Below are 23,762 nucleotides of genomic sequence, written 5' to 3' on the forward strand. Positions count from 1 at the left end.
AACACATATGGTCCATGAGCGTAGAGGGACATTTTTGCTTCTGCACGTTCATGAAACACGTGTGGTTCATATACCCCCTGACGCACATATGGCTCAGGAACGTATCAGTGCTTATCAGGCGCACGTTTACTGAACCATATGTGGCTCAGCGGACAGGGAACGTGTTAATCTACCAGTTCACAAACGGCAGATTATCTCCAAAATTGACAATCAGTTGTCAATACTATTTTGAAAGGGTTTTCGTCATAGAAATTGGAGGAAATCCGTAAACGCCGTTTATTGAGATTTCAAAAACTTATAGCAGCAAGACGCACTCGAAATTCTATATTACATTTTATAATAAGTAATAAGAGGACAAAGCGTTTATGGATACTTGCTTTTTCCATTATATGAATGCATAGTTAATAATACCCTACAAAAATTGTATTAGAATTATTTCTACAAACCTGTTTTCTTTGCCGGCATTCATTTTATTTAGTTTTTACTTTGACATCTGTAAAAATAATTATCTATAGCACAGAAAACAGATTTTGGGAGAGAAATTTTGTATTGGAAATCTCGCTTACGAATTGGGAATTAATCATGATAATCTACTTATATGTGAACGTATTATAAGTTCGGTCGCGTCTTTTGTATCTGTACATTTTTTTGTTTACTCAATAAAATTTTAACGAGTTATCGAGATCAAAGGTCTGATAATGTTACAAATAATATTCTAAAACTACAGCGACACGCTCCGAAAGCTTATACGAGTATGTGTGCGTGTCGGGTGCATGACGCTTGCCCAAGAAAAAATCTAAAATTTTTGATTTTCATCATGCAAAAGCAGACAGCAAGTATGTGTGACACGAAATTACTCACGACACGCACACATATAAGCTGCTGGACAGCAAATGTATGAGCGTGTGGCCGTAGCTTAACGAAATTCGATAACCCAACAACTAACAGCTGATTTGTGTTGGCATACATTTAAATGGCTTATTAGGGGTTGACTTAAATATAATGGTGCATGAGGAATTTTATGCAAGTTGTAATGAATTGCGGGCTTTGTAGGCGAATAAGTTTGTTTGTGACAACAAATTGGTAGTGCCCCGAGTATATAGTATTTCTGCTGTGAAAAAGCAGGAGTGCATTTTTTCAGCAAGATGTCACGCTTTTTCTGTCATACGAAGTACTTGTTCGACTTTTTCTTTATATAGAGAAAAAGCCTAGCTTAATAGCATATGAAGGGTCTGCAAATAAAACACATTTTTAAAAGAACGATGTGGAAGAAGAACTGTTCAATTCAAATGTTATTAATTTGCCACAATAGCTTAAGCCTAATAGGTCTGTCGCAATGGGTCCTTTGTGCCCGTTGTGGAAACGCGTTTGACTGACATGACATGTAGAATGTACCGTAGTGTTTAAATTCCATTTATTTTCTGCATTCGACTCAAATACACATAATCTATTTTGCCATCAGTGAAAGTCGTTGCTGCATTGACCAGGACGGTTCTTCTAAATATGGTTCAAGCAGCTAACAACTTCTGGGACTAGCCCAAGTATCCTCTGCTTCCGAACATCCGTACGGGAACAAGCCAACGTGAGATGGCGAAGCATCCCAGCATAGCTGGTTGTGCGCTGGGTTGGGGACCCGCCACGTAAATAATCTGCATCAATGAGCGATTTTTTAACGTATCGCACATTTGCGCTTACGCCCCGATGGAAGAGAAGGACGTTCCTATGAGCGCTGCCCCGTTCACGGCATAAAAGTCGTACTTGGCGACTTCAACGCCAAGGTGGGCAAGGAGGGAATTTTTGGTCCCACAGTCGGAAAATTCAGCCTGCACAACGAAACATCCGGTACCTACGCAAAGAATATTCGACATCGAAAAGCTACTGCAATCACAACAGACAGCCACAAGATTCGCCACTCGACTCTCACGCCTACTCTCAGAGAGTACTGTCTAACAATCCGAAATGCACGAGCAACAAAGCCGCAGGCGCCGACGGACTGCCGGTTGAGCTATTCAAACATGGCAGCGAGGAGCTAGTAAGGTGCATGCATTAGCTGCTATGCAAAATGTGGTCGGATGAAAGCATGCCTGCCGATTGGAATTGAAGTGTGCTCTGCCCAAGCCATAAGAAGGGGATCCTGCAATCTGTGCCAATTATCGCGAGATTAGTCTTCTAAATATCACCTATAAGGTCATACCGAGCGTGAAAGACAGAAGCCCACCATCAACCAACTGATTGGACCTTATCAGTGTGGCTTTAGACCATTGACCAGATATTCACAATATGCGAAATCTTGGAAAAGACCCATGAAAGGAGAATCGACACACACCATCTTTTCGTCGACTTCAAAGCTGCCTTCGATGAAAAAAACTTACCTATATCCAGCGATGTCTGAATTTGGTATCCCCTCAAAAATAGTACGGCAGAATTGGGAAGGACCTCTACGAGCCGTTTGATACCAAACGAGGTTTCAGACATGGTGACTCGCGGTCGTATGATTTCTTTAATCTGATGTTGGAAAGAATCGTGCGAACCGTAGAACTTAATCGCTCAGGCGTATGCCGATGATATTAACAACAAAACGAAGTACCTCCTGACAACAAACAAACAGTCGGCGCACTCGCCTGTCGGGACCCACGTCCCTGTTGACATATATGATTTCGAGGTTGTAAAAGATTTCGTTTATTTAGGAACCAGCATTAACACCGAAAGTATTCGATGCTGTACGAGCTGGTAGTAGCAGAGGAAGAAGGCGTAAGCGGTTATCGTCGAAATACGCAGCTGCAGAAACGGAATACACGTATGTCCAAATTAGAACCAGAGAATACACATATGACGTCGCAATTAGCAGCAATTGAGGCTGAGTGAACCAAAACTGAATCGTCCAAATATTTCAATCAGTGGTGCCAAAGTAAAAGCTCCATCCTTCGACGGCCCTTTCGAAACAACAGCAACAACAAATCACTAGAGTACTGCAAACAAAGTTACGTCGTTCGTAGTCTCGCTTAAAGCCTCCGCCGCCAAAGTACTGCAGGTGATCCCGAAGCCAATAGGGGTAACTATGGGAGTCTGATGGCAGCAATAGAGAGACGTTATGGGAGTAACGTAAAGGCAGCTAATGTTCCAGATGGAACTGACGCATTGCTGTCAGAGGACAAATGAGACCTTGTTTAACGCATTGGCCTATGCAAAATAAACTGCAGATTTCATGGAAAAGATGAAGTTCCAAGCATACACAATAAGTATGCGCAATCCAGCCACCAAGCGGGCAGCAAACTTAACACCGGAAGAGACATTTGCTGAAATAATTTATTTTGCACTGTTATGGGAAACAGTATCTCTCTTAAGCAAGCCAGTGCACAAAGTCCATCGGGTTCAAGTTGAAGAGCCTACCTCGTGGGAAGAAACAATTAGGAGAACTAAGAGATAGTCCTTACCTCAAACTCAGTTCTTACCTAAGACTCAGCAGTTCGGATGTAAAGTGTTACAACTGCGGTAAAGCTAAACACACAGTTGTCGAATACCACGTAGCCAACCGAAGAGAAGCTCGGGCGAAATGAAACAAAATACGGTGGAGAGAAACTCTCTCGAGTATCGTATAGGCGAACTTGTGCTATAGAGAAAAGGTCCAAAGGATTGAAGTTCTGCAAGATTGCAGCTATATAACGCGGGTTCATCATTTGAGGTATGAATGTGGCGGTTCGTTTGCAACAAGCGACTTGACCAGACCATGCGGCCAAAACCATTGCTTAGGTTTTTGTGCAGATCTGAATGACTCGGTTTGGAGTACTTTTAGAGTTGCATTCAGCCCATGGAAGAAACTTCGAATCCGCAGTTTTCATTGATGAGAATTAGGAAACCACGTTCAACATCTGTGCAGATGTAATCAGATGGAATAGTCGAAAGATTCAATCGCTCTCTGGAGGAGCATTTGGTAAAGGTAGTTGGAAAATGCCAACTAAATTGGGACAAACACATTCAAAGGTTCCTGCTGTCCTCAACTGTACATGAAAGTACCGTCCATTTACCCGCAAGTACCATATTTGGAAGCAATTTAAGGCTTCCGGGTGATTTAGCGTTCGGAAGAGGTGCTGCTCCTGCAATGGACGAATGTAGTCATTGGGAAATACTGCTGGATAACATGGGTGAATTACACCTTAATATCAGACAACATACCAGCTAATGAGTGCCAAAATGAAGGATCGATTTGACTGTGAACTCCGAAGGAAGGCTACTCCAAAGCTGCTAGCGTCATGGGAAATTAATTGCTTCATTTTCATTTGCGATGAACTATCGTGGGCATTTCATCGCATAACTTTTAATTAAAAAAAAACTTTCGTACAAATCCCTTCATGCATTTTCTAGCAAAAAAAGTTTATTAAGCGAAAAAAATGTACGTAAATCAATCTTCTTATGGGCTAAAAATATTAAGTAAAAAGAATAAAGTAAAAGAAACAAATTATTTTTAAATTTCTCTTTTGATTTTATAAAATTGTGCAAATTTTCGTAAGGTGGTCAAAATACCAAATTAACAACTCATTGCATGCGAATTTGATAGTTTAAAAGTAACAAGTACCACTTAAACACTTATTCATTTCTAGTCGATATCAAAAGAAATATTATCCGTAATATAAAAAAGTCATACTAACTAATAATAGTAAAAATAATATAACAGTAAACATTTCCCTAGTTCCCTATGAGCTTAATATACTACTGAATCCAAAAGATAAAAAATTTAATTGAATACAAAATATTGGATCTGCAAACATATATCCGAAAAATTTTAATTTTTAAAATTGCCTGCCCATTATTGCAACAGATATGAGCGTGCCAGTTCTACGTTACCGGAATGACCCGGAGTCTTCCCGACCTAGGCCTGGCTCCCCAGTAAACTAGCCCTGTCTAGTGTACCGCTCCTCTTCAGCGTGTATAGTGTCCAATGCAGACAAAACTTCATCCTTCAAGATGTGTCAATGAGAAACGTACTCTGCGCACCTTAGCAATCGATGATTATGAATTTTGGCGCAATTTTATTGAAATCTTTCAGGAGAGAAATATTTTGAAAGAGATGAAAATTATTAAAAAAGATACAGCATGTCTAAAAACATGTATAATTATAAATAAAAAAAGAAAAATCATAATGTAGCAAATAATAAATTGCAAGCCACACTGTTACTTACTATAGTACGTATAGTACGACGAAATAGCATACAAGTGTGCATGGGTGCAGTTCTCGCCTATGAACGATTGCCTGTAGAACCATAGGTTAAACAAATTAGAGCGGAAATATATATTTTTATGACTTTCATTACATCAGAAAATTCTTATTTTCTATTTACAAATATATTTTTTGCAATATTTTCTTTAAAATATGGTCAATGAGATTCGTGCATTATAATATTGAAAAGAGAAGAATGTGACTACACAAGGGTTAATGCTTGACACTCTCGCTGGAACATAAGAGCAATTTGTGGAGGGAAAATTTTTCAAAACGTGGCAGAATATTGCCGGACTATATAACACACACGAAGAAAAGGGAAAGATATATAGATAACACTGGACAAGCAGTCATTGTACTCTGCGACGTAGACTGTTTCACCACAGTTCAGTACAGGGAAAACTCACCTCCTGCATGCAGCGTTTCAGTTTGTCGAAATCATTTTTTTAAGTTAGGTTATAATCGTATGCATCAAATCATACAATTAATTATAAGCTAGTTTTTTAAGGAAAAAACTTAAATTTAGTGAATTTGCAGTGCGAATAAATTGAGATTCTCGCAGACGAACACTTGGCGGAAACGGTGAGAATAAAATATTTAAGGTTTAAGGACTTTATATAACGCTTTCGGGTGTCGGAATTTTGTGAAGCAGCAAGCTGGTAGTTGGCGACCCTCGGAGCCAATTTTTCTTTATTGGTTTATGCACAGTAGTGTTTTGTTAAAAAGAGTGCTTATGTTGGCGTATACGGAAATGGCCACATTGATGGCAGAAACCACGATCACGATAACGGAATCATTAATTTGGAGTAAAATGTAGGGTAATGAGGCGGTTACCTTCTCGTGATATATTTTTGTTTTTCAGTAGAATGTATAAAATTTGGCTGTTTGCATAGTACAATGTATGCCAGAGACTTGTGTGGAAAGCGAAAAATTCCTCGTTTTATTCTATACATAAAAAATACTATGTATATCCACACGATTCACACACCTCTACTTACAAATATGTATACCGTGTATACACGGCACAACTCGTAGTCCGAGTCGGCCATTTACGCAAGTATGTACATTAATTATACATATATGCAGCGTCGTCTATTAAAAAAATAGATATTAATGCGCATCAAGGGATATCAATAAATATTTTGTTAATATCTCTATAGAAAAAAGGTAATGTGGACGTATTTAGCGACCGGTAAATCGTCCAATCCTTACCGAGTTGACATAGGCATTCCATTCATTGTATTTTACATGTACATGTATGGGTTTGTGTTAAGTTCATACATGTGTTAGTATGTATTTGCCCCATTTTGTGACGAAGCTGAATATTGTTCAATTTGATTTTATAGGTTATATTTTACATATGTGGCGGTTTAAGTATTTTCCTACGATTTACACTTAAATAATATCTAACATTTTTATTTTTTTCTTTTGTGAAAGAATCAACCTGCTAGTTTGTCTATACTAATTATTTGCCTTTTACTATGTGATTTTATTGATGAAGCATTCATGCGACTTCCATTTTGTTTTTGGATAGAAATGCCGCTAGTGGTGAATAACTATATTTGAGGTGAATATTTCGGAGCCAGGTACGTCAATTTTTTCGCATACTGGTGTTGCCAAATGATAAATCTGTGTTTTCTCCGTAATGTCTTAGTTTTGGTTTTTAAGTTAAGTTAGTCTGTCGAAAGCAGGGCAAAGCATTCGGCATTAAATTTTTATTTTGATACAACTACTATCCTAATTCTGAACATTTGTCTCATAAGTTGTTAAAATAACAGGTACTATCATAAAAGTGGTTGTGTAAATTGTATTGAGTGTGTTAATGCAGGTGTATGCTGGGCTTCCACTTAATATTATATATCTAGAGTTGAACTTCACTAAATTTTACGGCGCCCTTATTTTTATATTAGAACGAGTTATTTTAATTTTTTTCTTTTTACATGTAAACTCTTCATCGTTCACGTTTTTTTCTTCCAATGTTAAACCTTATTTAGAAAGTTACGTGTTGAAGGCGTGGCTTTGGTTTTCTTAGCTAAAACACCCAAAAAGTGTGGATATAGCATATGCCAAACCCCTTAAGAAGTCGGAGTTTATTCACCTTAAGCTAGCTATATTTTGCTTAAACAACACTAACGCTAAAAAAAAAAAAAAATACAGAAAAACTAGCCAAACTACTCACGAGTTACAACGGTGGTAAAAGTACTGAAATCGGCGACAAACAAGGCAACGAAAGTATAGAAAACTTTACGGAAGTAACAGAAGAAGTAACGGCCTAAAAACGATTTCAACAACAGCAACTGTAAGAAATCTTTTTATATAATTTCCATATTCTAACTAAAATATCACTTTAATTCAAAAAGAGTCCTCAGAAGATCATGGAGGAGGATGAGAGGGGAAAACTGTTTGTTGGCGGTCTATCGTGGGAGACGACGCAGGAAAATCTTTCACGTTATTTCTGCCGTTTTGGAGAGATTATTGATTGCGTCGTAATGAAGAACAACGAGAGTGGTCGTTCGCGCGGATTCGGCTTTGTGACATTTGCGGATCCGGCAAATGTAAGCCATGTACTACAGAGTGGGCCTCATACTCTTGACGGCCGTACAATTGATCCAAAACCGTGTAACCCACGTACACTGCAGAAACCTAAAAAAGGAGGCGGTTATAAAGTATTCCTTGGTGGTTTGCCGTCCAATGTTACTGAGACGGATTTACGTACTTTCTTTGGACGGTATGGCAAAGTAACTGAGGTCGTGATCATGTATGACCAAGAGAAGAAAAAATCGCGAGGATTTGGCTTTCTGTCCTTTGAAGAAGAATCATCGGTGGAACATGTTACTAATGAACGCTACATCAATCTTAATGGAAAGCAAGTGAGTACTAAAAACTGATTTATTATATTTCACCCACATGTCTTTTTTTTATTAGAATTTTTTGTTATTTCATTGACTATTTGAGGATTGGTCGACGACAGGTTCACCTTAGTCATCGATTTTTTGTTTTAATGAAAAAGAAAAAAAAAAAAAACCGTGATAATTTATTTGCTTAGCCTATTAATAGATACAATATAAAAATATTTTTATGGTCTAGATAGGGTGGTTGTCATAAAGACACACTTGTGGTCTAAGACTTACGTATTTTAAATGTAAATAAGAATAAGCCGAAATTTTAATTAAACTACTTATAATAGAGATTGAAATAATCCATATAGCGATTTTTTGAAACTGAACTAATAATTTGGACATATTTTGAGTTTCTATTGAACTGAATTAAGGCTTAGGTCATAGGAGTATTTTGAGTATACAGATACCTAAGAAGGCTTACAAAGAAAAGCTCTGAGCAACCAAGAGATCTGATGGGAGTATAAAAGAAAATTCTCGCGAGGAGATTAGAACAATCAACAACACCACGAAGACAGGATAAAAAATACCATTATTCTCGTACTATCCAGAGATTTTAAATTTATTAATAGGCATCTAGATTCATAGGCGGAGATGGGATGGTTTTCTGAATTATCTCAACCCTAACAACATGGCATGCATAGTATGGAAACCAGACAAAAGCTCCAGCGTATACGGGTCTGTGAAAGTTGAACTGTGGTGCCTAACAAAAGTATGCGTGCTTGATACGATTCAGTTATAATAAAATTAATATGGTTAGCGAAAATAATCTTGGAGTGAAAGTTTACACCCAGATCTTTAATTCCACTTACCCTCAACGATATTGCAATGTAAAAAGATAACTGTGAATAAATTTGTAATTAACAAAAAACAGTAGTCCAATAGGTTGAGTGGTCTTTGATTTGCTGCAAGTTAACAATTAGTTTTAGGATTTTTAATACATTTTGGCGTATAGAGGCGGGCCTTTTTTTAATTTACGTCATTAATGTCTGAAAAAAACCTGCCCAAAAAGATTAGGTTTAAGCGTACATTAGCGTACATACAAATGGAGCAATATTGGGCCCATGATACTTTTTTGAAGGCCTGTTGCTGATACTCAGTTGATTAGTTGCCACAAGATATTGTAGAAGTTATTTCGCGCTGAACGTGTTTAAAAATATAGAAATATTGACCGATAACCTCTCATTTGGATGTACATACAATTGCGCTAAAAACAATAAATAAACAATATTGAACTTCAACTAAAATGATATAGATATCCATATTATTATTTTTGGTATAAAGGCTACCCATAACGGCATTTTTTCTACCAGTACAAATTTGATTCACTTATTATTTCTTGACTTTAAAATATATTCAAAAATGTATCACGAAGAGTTATAAATAAATATTTAATTTTAATTTTATAGGTGGAAATTAAAAAGGCGGAACCTCGTGATGGATCTGGTGGTCAAAATGCTAATAACAGTAATGTTAGTGGTGGTTATGGCAAACTTGGCAACGAGTGCAACCACTGGGGCCCTCATCATGCGCCAATTAACATGATGCAAGGTCAAAACGGCCAAATGGGAGGACCACCACTTAATATGCCAATTGGTGCGCCGAATATGATGCCAGGCTACCAAGGCTGGGGCACTTCGCCACAACAACAAGGCTATGGATATGGGAACAGTGGTCCTGGTTCTTACCAAGGTTGGGGAGCACCACCAGGCCCCCAAGGACCACCACCACAATGGTCGAACTATGCTGCTGGTCCCCAACAAACCCAAGGATATGGAGGTTATGATATGTACAATTCAACTTCAACTGGCGGGCCATCTGGTCCTTCAGGCGGTGGCAGTTGGAATTCGTGGAATATACCACCCAACTCGGCTGGTCCAACAGGAGCACCAGGCGCTGCCGCCGGAAGCGCTACAGATATGTATTCGCGCGCTCAAACGTGGGGAGCAGGAGGTCCCTCGACAACTGGCCCCGTAGGCGGAATGCCACGTACTGGTCCGGGTAATTCCGCTTCGAAATCGGGCTCGGAATATGACTACGGCGGTTACGGCTCTGGTTATGACTATGACTACACCAGCTACAAACCAGATGGCGGTGCTTCTAATTATGGCGCCGGGCCGCGTTCAGCGTATGGAAATGACAGTGCAACACAACCACCATACGCTGCCTCACAGGCAGTCTAAGACGCATTAGTCGAAACACACACTTAAAGCGCCCAACTTGCAGCGTCCTCGCCGAACTAGTGAACGCTGCCTTTCGGCCTTGTATGTGTGAAACAAGATTAAATTTAAGCTTAGCGTCTATTCATTCAGTTCAGTTGTTGAAATTAATTACTAACTATATATACTACATAAACAAATACTAAATATAAAGTTTATATACATACATTACTTATATTGAGGAAAAAGGACAAAGAATATAAAAATATGTGAAGGCATAAACATAAAGCAAGAAGCATTAGGCACTTAACATACATACATAAACACTGCTACCATCCGTTATACACAGACACAGAGTAAACATAAATCGTAGCTTAAAATCACAAGCAAAAAGTAAATTCATGATTTGAAAGATTTTAGAGAACAAATCGTAAACTGTTCACATTAATCTAGTATAAATTTGATAGAATAAATCAACTGGTACAGCAATACGGATATGCGAGACTGTAGAAAAAATGGGCATAGGTGGTAGCGCCCTTATTTTGAATTATTTGAGTTATTTATTTTTGCATGAATTAATGAATGAATGCCCAAAATAACTCGCTTTTAGGCACAATACAATAATTTAGATGCATATTTTTCGGGAATACATTTATACTTAACGTGTTATAAGTTGTACCTAATCATTTGAATAAGCTATTAGTGTTTAAGGAGTTGTTTTATCTCACTCCCCAGTAATATTTACTTTTAGTTCTCTATATTAGGAAGTTTGTTGATCTGTAAATTCGTTGCATATCTGTGCGTTTGCCGCATTTAAGGCACTACAGTCTAATCTAGCTGGCAGTTCCAGTTGATTTTCCCTTTTTTATAATTTCAGGAGAGTATTGTTAAATTTCATTTAAAAATTTTATTTTGTGTGCGTAAATTTTATACGCCAATATACATATATAACTTATGGTAACACTTATGGTTTGATGTTTAGTTACAACTAAAATTATAGTAAAAATAGTAAATTACAATATCTTAATAATATACAAAACTACATATGCATTACTATTTTAATTTTGATGAATGTAAATGAGAAAAATTGAATAGGTGAAGACGAAATGTAAACACATAAATTCACTTTATAACCTATGAAGGATAACAAAAATTATGTGTAGTAATAGTGAATTAATGAGCCAATATATATAGATACAAATATATATTTACCTACAAATATAGTTTACGTACAATAATTTATCAAAATTTAATGAAACAAGAGGACAAAAAAAAAAGGAAAATGAACAAAAAATTACATTTGAAGTTGATAAGAGTAAATAAACGGAATGTTTTAATTTAGAAATAGTATATGTCGTCAATGATGTAGTCTATATATAGTTTATAACTATTACTACGATAATTACCACTACAACTTACGTGACGGTGTCCGCGAAAGTAATGCAAATAAACAAAAATAGAAGTAAACACAAAAGGTGGTTTGTAAAATTGTTTTTCAAAAGGGATGCAATTGTCCTTGCGATAAGTACGAGTTTTTAAAAGAGTGCATTTGTATTTCGGTTTAAATTGTTAACATCGTCATGTCCACAATTACTTTAAAATGTGCTTTAAATAAATAACTTATGTTGGACGTGGTTTCATATAAGACTTACCATCCATGTAAGCTATGGTTATACTTTTGAATTTACCTGCTTTTTGTGAGCACCAAAAAATCAATTTTCTGTTTTTATTTTCTTCGAGAACCAGTTCAGTTACATTAACATGCTTACGACGAAAATAGATGTTACAAGGATTAAGCTAAAACATTAAAGATTCTTATATTATTCGAACGGAACGGAAACAAAATGGTGGTAGCTAGTGTTCGCAAATATCACCGATGCGAGCCTCAGAAAAGAAAAAAAAAAATAAACTAATAGAATATTATAACAAGAAAACCTGACGTAATTATTAAATTTAATATAAATACCAGATACAATAACAATAAATTACTGTAAACACACCTACATACTTTAAAAAGCATACATAACTAAATTACATTTAAATGGAGAATAGAAAAAAATTACAATTTATTATCTACCACATACATTTAAATCTATGTAAAATTAAATTAATCGTAACATAATGATAACTAATTTAACAAAACAAAATAAGTACATATTTGATAGAACGAATGCTAAATTACAATTACAAATGAAACAAATCTAAATTTAATGTACGCTAGTATAAAATTTTAACGTAAAACTAAATTAAATAGCAAGCAACCACTTGATGCAAAGTTAAAGTAAACGTAACGTAACGTAAAGTAAAAGAGGATTAAACACAAAACCAACACTGACTGTTAATTGTAAAACAATTTCTTTAATTATTATGATTTACTATAAATTTTAAAGTTTACATTTTAATTGAATATATAAATATATACATACATATATTAAAATATATACATATATATTTAAATACATGCATACATACTTATTATCAAATATCGTAATTAAATGAAATACTTTTCAACCTAACATGAGATGAGACGGGAAGCTACATACATAGGTAAAATGAATGAGCCTTGAGGCATATCTTGGGTATGTTATACATATAATTTTTCTGCATTGTTATGCTTTCATATTGAGTTAATATTGCTAACTCGTCAGTTATAAAATAAAATGAGGTGAATTTTGCTAATAATACATGCGTTTAAGATCTTTTCACAAATTTATATGTTTATATATCAGGAGAAGACAAGGAGAAATTGATACTTATTACAGTATATCATAATAATGGTGGGATCAGAATATTTTCGAAGGATTATATTTTCTATAATTTTAAATTTTCAGCCGCTTGAAATACGAAATATTTATAATCAAAATTAATAATTTCCAGTGTCTTATGTGTATATAGTACAGTATGGGTATATTCAGAAACGCATTATAAATGCGCAGTAATTGCAGCGCTGGCAGCACTGCCAATGTGACAAGTGTTGCAATTGATAGATTGGCAGTATTAAAATTTTTCCTGCAAATAATGCGCGACGTTTGATACAAAAATCGCGTTTTGGAACGCGATGCATTTGCAGTACTGCCATATTTGCATTTCTGAACGCATTGCCAACACTGCAAAAGTACGTTGCGCATTATAATGCGTTATTGAATATACCCTATATCTGCCGAGTTGGTCCCTAAGTTGATTGACTTCAAGCTTAACGGTAACGTGTTCAATTTAATTTCTGTAGTCGATTTGGGTAAAGCATGCGACACGAAATGGCGGTCGCCTAACCAAATGTATTTGTGCGTGACATATTGGCTGTAAGTTTTGAAGTCGGACTACACATTATAATGTTAAAAAAAAAACAGTTTTCTAATATTGTCCGCCCCACGGAGTGCATTTTCCTCAAGAAAAAATATAAAACCCATCTGCCGTTCGAAGGAGCTTCCATTAGTAGGGCAACGTTACACTGCGTCCTACAAATTGCAGGATAAGCTCGGCCATTTATCAAGGGTGTATTGCAATGCTATTATATTATTTGTACGTATGCATCTCATTTAAATATTTGTTAGCAACTTGTATAAATGGCATGTTATGTGGGGAATAAAATCCAAAATCGAACAAGCGTATATTTAAAGAAGTAACCAAGAAAATTTGAGTGTTGTTTATGACTTAAAACTTCATTATATTCGTTTAAAGGGATTTCAATAATACATCAAATTATTTCAGAACATAAAATTAGCTGAGTCTACTTATACTAGTTTCAGAAATTTTTGTACTGCAAGGATATTGCTCAAACATCTGGAGACCCATAGTTGTTTAATGGTTTCACTATATACACACATATAGTATTTAATATTGCAAAAATATCATAATATTTACTCATTATTCTCACTAATTCATACATACATTATTGTTATATAAATACATAAATGTGTATGAATATTATTTATTCGCAATTATCAAAAAGAGTGTTTAATTTTTTATTAATTTTATACGTTGTTATGATATACGCCGTATACATACTTGTATGTAAATAAATATATTTCAAATGCTTAAGAAATTCACTAAATCCATCGAAATGTTTTGCAATTAGAATAATCAAAAATTTCAAATATACAAATACATTTTAAAATTAAACATCGGTTTATTCAGATGTGGAATATGGTACTGGTCAGATTTGTTTATTGAGCCCATGATTTTCTAAATTTTTAAATTACGAAGCTAATGTAACAAATAGCGCATATTTTTATTGATTTCTAAATGTTTTAGTAAGATAGTACTACATTAGTGTAGTTGTGTACCACCTTAACGCTCAGTTGGACACTTTTTTTAAAACCTTCGGTTGGACACCCGGGTCTGGCCTTTTTACGTTCTGTTCGAGGATACTCTTTAAAAGGTTGTATCCACAAATCGATAGAAAATTGAAATTTTAGAAGCTAACTTTAGCAGTTGTTAGCTTAATAGAAATATGTATGTTAAATTCACGTCCAAAGTAGAAAAAGTCTGGCCATACCCAGGTGCCCAAGGGGGGGTTGAATGGTAGGAGCTTTAATTTTTTTAGTACGTGTTTTCATGCCCAAACGTTGTTGACCGATCACGAGTTAACTCTTGCTTGTATTTGCATTAACTATTTCAACTAAAATGTATATGAAAGTTATGTCCAAAATTGCATTTGAATGAATTTTGTACAAATAAATTTATAATGTTTCACTTCGACATTGAATTACGAAATGATAGCCAGTGGCATGAGGTAGATTCAGCGTAAAATTGCTGGCCAACAATGCTTTGAGATATTAAAACAAATATTCAAACTTTAGTAACATCCTTGGCCAGGGGCTGAAAACAAACATTATTTTTGCTTAAATAAAAGCATAAGATTAAAATTGTTCTAAATGTCGAATAACACTTCTGAATTCATAACATATTTTTGATTATATACATAAATTTCTGTTGTATCATCCACCGTTACCAATAAAAACTAGAAACTGCCTCTTTTATTTAAATAATTCTCTTTGCTCGAAAATATTTATTTCATATATGTACATATAATATTTTGGCTCGTTAGGTGTTTTTCATTTATTTTATTAATCTCAATATTGACCTACTATGATTTTTATTGCTTTCAATTTTAAATTAAGATCCCGATATTATTATCATCTTTTTTTTATTTGTATTTAATTCTTGATTTTACATTTATTTCTCTGCGTAAGGAAATGATAATTTTTTGAGTTTTATTTTATTTCTCATAACGTGGAATGCAAAACATCAAACAGCGTAGATTAAACAACCTTTGAAAATCGAATTTCCAAAATATTTCATACCTGAGTGGTCCCCAATTTATAAAGATATATCTGTTTCAATGTTTGGGGTTTTATAGTTAACGTGAAAAATAAAATAAAATTTCTTGAGGGGGCGAAAAGATGTGTGCCACATTGTATGGAAAAATTGTTCATGTCTCAGCTATTTTTTATACTTAAATTTGAAATCATGAAAAGTTTGCTTAGAAATGATGTTACAAAATTTGATAAGAAGAACAAAAATACATAAGCATTTGTAAAAATATATATATTTATGGAATTTTTTTTCTTTAACAGTGTAAAATAAGTTGGCAGACCATAGTTTAAATACAAATAAGACGGAATTACATATTTCTATACAGTTCACAGTCTCTGATTGATTTCAGTTTTTCATATACATACATACATACTTAATAACGAATTGACTGATTTACTATTAAAAAGTAATAAGCATAAATTTTGTAAGGAAGTAGTACATACATACACTACTAACGAAGAGCTGTATACATAAGTAGTTTCATACATATATATAGTACATACATACATACAAATTACAATACATTATACGAAATAGCCACAATATAGCATTTCTAATACAATCCCTGACTTGACACACACAAACAAACATACATATATGCATATAAGGCAAGCTGCAACACGTTTAGCACGCTTAGTTAATTAGACTCGTGAATGAAATATGAACCAACCATAAATTCCATGACTCTGTGTTGGCAAGTAATAAAACATTATGGTAATACAGAATATTGAAAAAAGCCTCTTTGAACAAAAATATTATTTCGAAGTTTTGTAATTTATTGATGTTTTCACAATAATTGCATGATAGAATCGAAACACATAAGGGACCGGCTATTTAACATAGTTTAGCGCATTATTAGTGAGTATAAAACATTTATCGTACGATTTTTATGAAATAAAAAATATATATTTGTATAGCACTTACTAAAGGCACAAATATTACACATATACATACATACATAGGTATGCGTATATTTAAACTTTTACATAAAGGATTAAGCATTCAAAATGAAAAAATTTCCCAAACGTGAAACAAATAGGTATAGCAAAAAGATAATAACAATAACAAATCCAATTTAAAGTTCATGATGTTAAAACTAAGGATAGAAAATCAGTTTGAAAATTGTAAATGGCCAAACAATAAGATAATTGTAAATTAACTACAAAGCTCTTAGAAGTAGGGGATGAGGTTACCATTTCGTTCTTATTTTAAATAATTAGCATAACATACATATAGCCAAGTGTTAAAGTGTCGCGTTGCTCTAAAAAGAACTACGGTTGGATGGTTAACGATGGACGTGTTCATTCATCCTTCCGTCGGTCGATATTAACGCCGACGTAGCACAACTTGACGCTGCGTGAACGAGATAACTGATAACCATTTAGCCGGTCGGCTTGTTGTTATTATCGTCGCCGTTAACATCGACTATTCGCCTGCAAAAAATAAATATAAAAGCCAACTAAAATAACAGTTAAGTGGTCATAAGAATGATACTTATAATACCTATATACATAGACATGTACTATATAGCCACATGTTACGAAATGTGTATTTTTTTTTAATAACGAACTGGTACTAAAATAAGTTATCAATACATGACAGCAAAATACATACATACACACATTTTGATGTTGACCACAATGATACAAAATGTCAATGATGATGGTGATGTGCGTGTACAATAGTGCTCGAAACAGTAAAACAATGGTGAAGACACAAGTGCTAAATAACGGTTATACAACAATTTAAAAATAGATAAATACATACATACATACATATTGACGATGAACATCTTAAACATTCTTGGAAATGCATTAGGCAATGTAACCGAATATACCTAAAATTTGTTCAATTTGACCTCGGTGTACAAGTATTTCACATGAATGGAAACAGTTAGACGTCGGAAAATTGCTTTTTTGATTGGTTAAAAAAAAATTGTTTAATAACATAGGAATATTAATTGCCTAAAGTTTGCTTGAGTCGCATGTTCGATTAGATAAATTACAGTTATTTTACACAAAAACAAAAAAAAGGAACTTTAAAAAACCTCTGAAAAATAAAAAAAAAATCCTTGCATTTCGCGAACAGTTGAGATTATTTTCAATTATGCATCTATGCTGAAATTAAACTTTAATAAATATGTATGCACATATAAACATGACAAGAGTCCAAAACAATTTATGCATATTTTTGGATTAATAAATTCTGATTTTTCATAGAAAGCTGTTTTATTTTATTTACAGCAATAAATGTGTTTTATGGAAATAAAACACAGTCATTTCATGTCAAGTAGAAAAATTCCTAAGTCAATCAAATTTTTTCTCAAATCCGCCAATATGTACATACATATGTATATATATTTTTGTGTGTTCGTATTGATCCAAATTAATATCAATATAATTTTTATGTAAGTTTATGCAGAAGATGCCAATGGTTCACAGTGGTTATAAAATTAGCGGTATCAATTAATATTAATTGACAAAAAGAAAAAATCTTCTGTGTCACATGTTTTTATTTTTTGTTCAAAAACTACAAAAAAGATTATTACAGGTTATAAGTTATGGTAAATGAAAAATTATTGAACAAAAAAATGCGAACTATGGACGCACCTATTGATTTCAAATATGTTTTTTTTTTTAATATTTTTGCTTTACAGCTCTACTGTTTTTGCTCACCTTATTGAGACTGTTGATTTTTCTCCAAAAAGTGTAGGATTTTCTTACAGCTACTATTTTATTTATTTATATTTTTTTTTTCTTATGCATATAGATTCAAATATGGATGTTCATATCTATAGACTTGTTATAAACTGTTTTGACTTAAACAGCATTTGCTTCAAAGCTCACAGCTGGTGAGTGATTAGTAGTTAAAAATATTTTAAAGCGCAAAAATTTAATGCTTGACAGGCAGAAAGTGCTAAGTTGATGTAAGTTGCTTTGTTAAAAATTCACCGATGGCAATAAAATCATTTTGAAGTTATTATCTTTTTAAGTACAATACAAAAATTATAGTGCTGTCGTACATGTAATTAAGGTATTATTCCACAAAATTATTGAAATATTATAGACAAAATGTAGGATTTGTGTACTTTTAAATTAAATAATAACTGAAAAATCGTTTCCATAGGCAAGTTACTTATTGGCAGCATTATTTCCAGAGGCCTTAAATGATATTGTTTTTTTTTTTTCTTTTTCGCCGACGTTTTTTCACAACAGTCGAGTCTATGCCGGTTCTGGATTTCTATATACGAACGGAACGCTTTTCGGAACACGGTTTTAAGGATTTCAAAATTTCGTTCTCAAATAGATACACCTCCACAGAAAAATTTAAGTCGGTGGATATGAAAATACCAGCTTTATTAGCATTAAAAATCGTATAATATGGAACACGTTGCTCCTACTGTTGAAAATCAAAAAGATTGCTTAGGGCGGTTCTTAATAACCGCTGATGATAAGCATACACAAAAAATAACATATTTTTAATTCTTGTTTTGATTGTGTATCAGAGTATTTGTTTATATGAAATTTTTATAAAAGATATATATATGTAGAATTCCGTGCTCAAGCTCAAATATGCAACTTTAGAAAAAAAAACTATTTCGAAGGAAAAATACATGAACATTATTTGTTATGCACAGGGCACAAATTGTAGATTTTAATATTTAATCAAACAAATCAATATATTATTTTTGTTGCAAAATACTTTTGCATTGACAAACATGCACACATACATAGCATACCCTCTTGCGATTTGCAATGATTTTTATTTATGCTTTTTTTGTATCGTTAATAAAAAACTTGAATATTTTCTTTTTATTTGTATTTTTTAGAACTAAATATTATTTAAGCTCTGTTTTTTAAATAAAAAACATTGACGATTCTGGGCATCTCTTTTGTTTATCAGAAATAAGGTTCAACTTGGGGTTTCTTTTCAAAAATAATATTTGTGTAATTTAATTATAGTTTTGCTGAATAGTAATACTATAATATTTTCAATTTTTATTTCTTCCTCAAAAATAATCACCATCACGTTAGCTTTATTTTACTTTCTTTAATAGAAAACTTAAAATGTCAAGCACTCTAATGAAACGTTAGGTTAGGTTAGGTTGAAGCGGTTGTCCTGTGGGACACACTCAGGCTCATAGCCCATTGCGATGCCGCGTGGGGAGCTTGTCCCTATCACTCCTAAAACCAGTGTGTGATTTTCAAAAATTTTTAAATGTCTCTGATTTCTGTATAGCTGCGATCTTCTAATTCAATAAAAAATTGTCTACCCAGAATAGTAAACCTGCGTCAGTGCCCCGTTATGTAATGAAACGTTGCTTGAGAGAAAATTTCGCTCTTAATGCAGACCAACTTGTTAAAGGTTTATTTCAATACAATTTTATAACATTTTCAGTTTTATTTCTGAGTAAGTTAATAAAATTTACAAATTAAATCTGTACAATGCAGTAGCAACAAATTTAAGGCTACTGTTTATAATCTTCCCAAGAAAAATACTTGGATACTTAAGGAATAGTTTGTTGTGAAAATGCATTGGTCTATGTGAATACAAATTTTTCTAGAATCCTGCCAACGAAGTATTTTTCAATTATTTCATTATTGAAATTATAAACAGTTAAAATTTTTTTAAGTTTATTCATATATTTTATAGTTTGTTTATTGATAAAGCATTTTGAAAAAATTAAGAACATGTAATTTTGAAACCACGCTGTAAAAAAAGTAGAATATTACGCATCTTTGTCTAGTTGGCTTACTTTGCTGTGCTGTGTCGTGTCGGGCAGTTCCGTTCCCACATAGTGCGGGCTGTCCCATATGATTCCATACAAACAATATTTTGTCATTCTATGCCGCTTAATGCGGTCACACCTTAAAGCTATGCAATACATATACACTTGTGCTCACATAATTAAGTCGCTTCATCATTTTACAATGCTTGCAGTAATTTCCAAACTAAATATTTTCGTACATTTTTTATAAAAAAGTGTATTGTATAACAAAAAGCTTTGTACAAAATTCGCAAAAAGTGTCACCAAAATTTTGAACTGATTAATCAGAATCTTTAGAAAATTGTTGGACATACAGTTTTACAGCATTCAATTTTAGTATAAGAAAATGAAAGTTTGAGGATGCTTAAAAATCGCATTGAGTTTTGGCAATTTTTTTTTTTTTTGCATACATTCTTGAGAATTATGTGAGCCGAAGTGTATGCACAATCCCGCGTACATCAGAATGTAAATATTTAAAGAGAAATATTTTATTATTTTGTTGTTAAACGTCAGTGTTCCAAGACAGTTCTTATTAAAAAAAAATTCAAATACCTATTTAAACGCACTCGTAAACCGTACTTTTTCTTCACATCAGACACGATTATGATAAGTTTTAAAGAAAAATAAAAATTACGTTACGAACTGGCAAAATTATTTGTAAATTGTTTGTGTAGCTGATCCGTTTTAAATCTCAACACTTTCCTGCCTTTCTTAGCGTGTTCATGCGAAATGCGCCCGTTGTCGTTTGGGCAAACGTTGTGTTTAATAATAATAATAAAAAAAAAGTAAATCTTGAATATTTGATGAACGCAAGTTCGTGTAAACAAACATTCTGATACATAACAAAATGAAAATCAAATTAATATAGGGCAAAAATTTTAAACCGAAATATTTAAGCAAGCAACAACATAAAAAAAGAAATAGAGCAATAATTAAAAATATTGGAAGTAAATTAGTGCATTTGTAAAGTTTTAGCAAAAATAAGTACATATACTCGTATATTGCAAAACTCTTCAGAAGGACGAAGACAAACATACATCTGGTAGTACATTCATACATGCATAATAATGTTAAGTTCTGCTCCCGTGTGATCAGTTTGATCGCGGTATTACACCCGCCGGTCTTGTAAGTAGCCATACTAGGTATACATGTGTAGCTATAACCTTTAAGAGATTATGTATGTTTAAAATATATGTATGTATCAAGCAACTCTAGCATCAGATCAGCATGCATCTACATACACACATATAATTATTTAAGGGAATGCGGTATGACCAAACAAGAACCAGCTATACAAATGCATAAGGAATTTGGGAATACATATTAATACTTTTAGGCAGTATATAAGCGAATAGTCTTAAACGGAACATCTGTAATATGTATGTATCTATTTATTTGCGTTTATCTTAACGTATAACTGCTTAGATGACTCCAAATGTGGTGGTATATTTACTCAGGCGGTTTTCTTTGTTGTTTAATGTGTTGATGTGCAGTCACCACTGATCCTTTCTATTCGGCATATTTTCTTAAAAACAAACATACATACATACCTTTTATGTTCAGGGCATTTTATTGTGTTTGTCAGTTGATTACTTATAATTGAATTAATTCTTAATTATAATATGAACACAGTGCCTAAGTAATCAAAATATCTATCAAGGACATTGTTACTAAATATAATAATTGAATTGTAAAAAGTTTTGACGTAATAGGAAAAAGAGTGTTAAAAATAAAGCAACAAGTGGTATGCAAAATAAATTTTTAATAATTTAAATGATACAAAAAAGTGAAAAGCGCTCGCTTTGATTATTATGTAATAAATCCGTATAAGAATTCGGGCACTTGAAATGATATTGTTTATAACGACAGCGAAGACATGTATGTAGTTGCTTAGCCAACTTGGCGAGTAATTATCGTCAGAATTCAAGAAAACCAATAAAATAAGGAAAATATAGAAAAATAACATTTGCTGGCATGTATGTGTAAAAACTCACCAATACATATAGTTCTGTTGATCATATTAAATAAAATACAAACTTAAACCTTTAGACAACATTAAAAGAAAAACAAAAACCAAAAGTAACAGTAAATCGAGTATGTGAAACGTGTAATGAATAAAAAAAATCATTAATTGATTATGTATATCAGTGTATAGCTTAGTAAAGAATGACTCTAAATAAGAGTTTCCGTTTTGGAAATCTGAAACGAGTTCAGCGAAAAATAAGTACATAAATACAACAATAGCTGCAGTCGTCATCGTAAATTTTACATTAACGTTTTTTAAGATTGAAAAAAATGCAACAATAAATTCCAACCAAAGGCAAATATAAAATTTATGCAATAAAAACCGACTACACGTACATACATATATATGTATACGTATACATGCGTAAATACATGAGTAATAGCATATGTATGTAACTTATAACATCTAAACCAACATTTTTCTTATGCGTTGAGAACTAGATGTTTAAAGGCAAATTTTCTACACTCACCTTAATTGTCTATTAATGACGTTTTCATTTTTAAATAATCACTTAACGAAAATTGTATTTACGTACGTTCAACACATTAATGTAGCAATATGAGTTTTGTTCTTTAAATAAATATATACAATACATTTTCTGCAGTGCGTTTTCTGAAAGAATTTTATAAATTTTCATATATCTTTTCATATGTACGTTTATTAGGCCCATATAAAATATAAAAATATGTATGTATGTTATGTCCTTGAACACCTGTAGCTAGTTTAAATGCAACAAACAAGGAAAACTTGACAAATTTCTATATTAATCTGACATACGGCAGGTTTTAAATATTAAAATAAAAATCTGAGATATCTTTGATACATACATACATACAAATCATTTCTCTAATTAATCTGACATACGCCAGGTTTTAAATATCAAAGTAAAATTCCAAGCGTCCTTACATACATACATACCCATATACTCATATATAAAAAACGCTCTTCAGTCTAAAAATAATAACATCCACACACAAACACTAGCTGAAGGAACTAAAAAAACCAGTAACACCAACTTTTCACTATAAAACGGTTTGTACCTGCATATGTACATATATTAAAAATACAATTTTACTAGAATTTACTATTTTTTTTTTTAACTAAATTAATTTCTCTTTATATTCAGCTCTTTTTAAAAATTCAAAGTACAGTTATGCTGTATAGTCACATAGTAAGCAGCTTTAAGTTGCTTTGGTGTCTTGGAAAGAGCGCACTTGTAGAATTTTATTTTATATTAAGGAATAAGTTTGTTTAATTCTTGGCTGGAAACGCCGAAATTAAGAAAAAAAATATGTAGAATTATTCAACGGAGTGGCTTAAATATTATTAAAAAAAAATATTGATTCTTGCTAGACATTTTCGTAATCGAAAAACTTCTCAT

General features: G+C 33.1%; 1 protein-coding gene across 4 annotated transcripts; it reads left to right on the forward strand.

The window, feature by feature from the left end:
* Positions 1-5,595: 5,595 nt before the first annotated feature.
* LOC128865028 (heterogeneous nuclear ribonucleoprotein 27C) lies at positions 5,596-12,955 on the forward strand. 4 transcript variants are annotated; one of them, XM_054104899.1, is made up of 5 exons: positions 5,596-5,797; positions 6,717-6,801; positions 7,210-7,514; positions 7,576-8,085; positions 9,522-12,955. In XM_054104899.1, the coding sequence occupies exons 4-5, from the start codon at positions 7,591-7,593 to the stop codon at positions 10,293-10,295; spliced, it is 1,269 nt and encodes a 422-aa protein (XP_053960874.1). In that variant the 5' UTR covers positions 5,596-5,797; positions 6,717-6,801; positions 7,210-7,514; positions 7,576-7,590; the 3' UTR covers positions 10,296-12,955. The 4 variants fall into 4 exon arrangements, with proteins under 4 accessions (XP_053960874.1, XP_053960873.1, XP_053960872.1 ...); XM_054104898.1 differs by having other exon boundaries at positions 6,750-6,801; XM_054104897.1 differs by lacking the exon at positions 6,717-6,801.
* The last annotated feature ends 10,807 nt before the right edge of the window (positions 12,956-23,762 follow it).

This window comes from Anastrepha ludens, chromosome 5 (genome assembly GCF_028408465.1).
Source record: "Anastrepha ludens isolate Willacy chromosome 5, idAnaLude1.1, whole genome shotgun sequence".
Taxonomy (NCBI): domain Eukaryota; kingdom Metazoa; phylum Arthropoda; class Insecta; order Diptera; family Tephritidae; genus Anastrepha; species Anastrepha ludens.

Coding starts and splice junctions, on each gene's coding strand:
- LOC128865028 (XM_054104899.1), top strand. CDS start 7,591: ATGGAGGAGGATGAGAGGGGAAAACTGTTTGTTGGCGGTCTATCGTGG. Junction 8,086..9,521: donor TCAATCTTAATGGAAAGCAA/GTGAGTACTAAA, acceptor TTAATTTTATAG/GTGGAAATTAAAAAGGCGGA.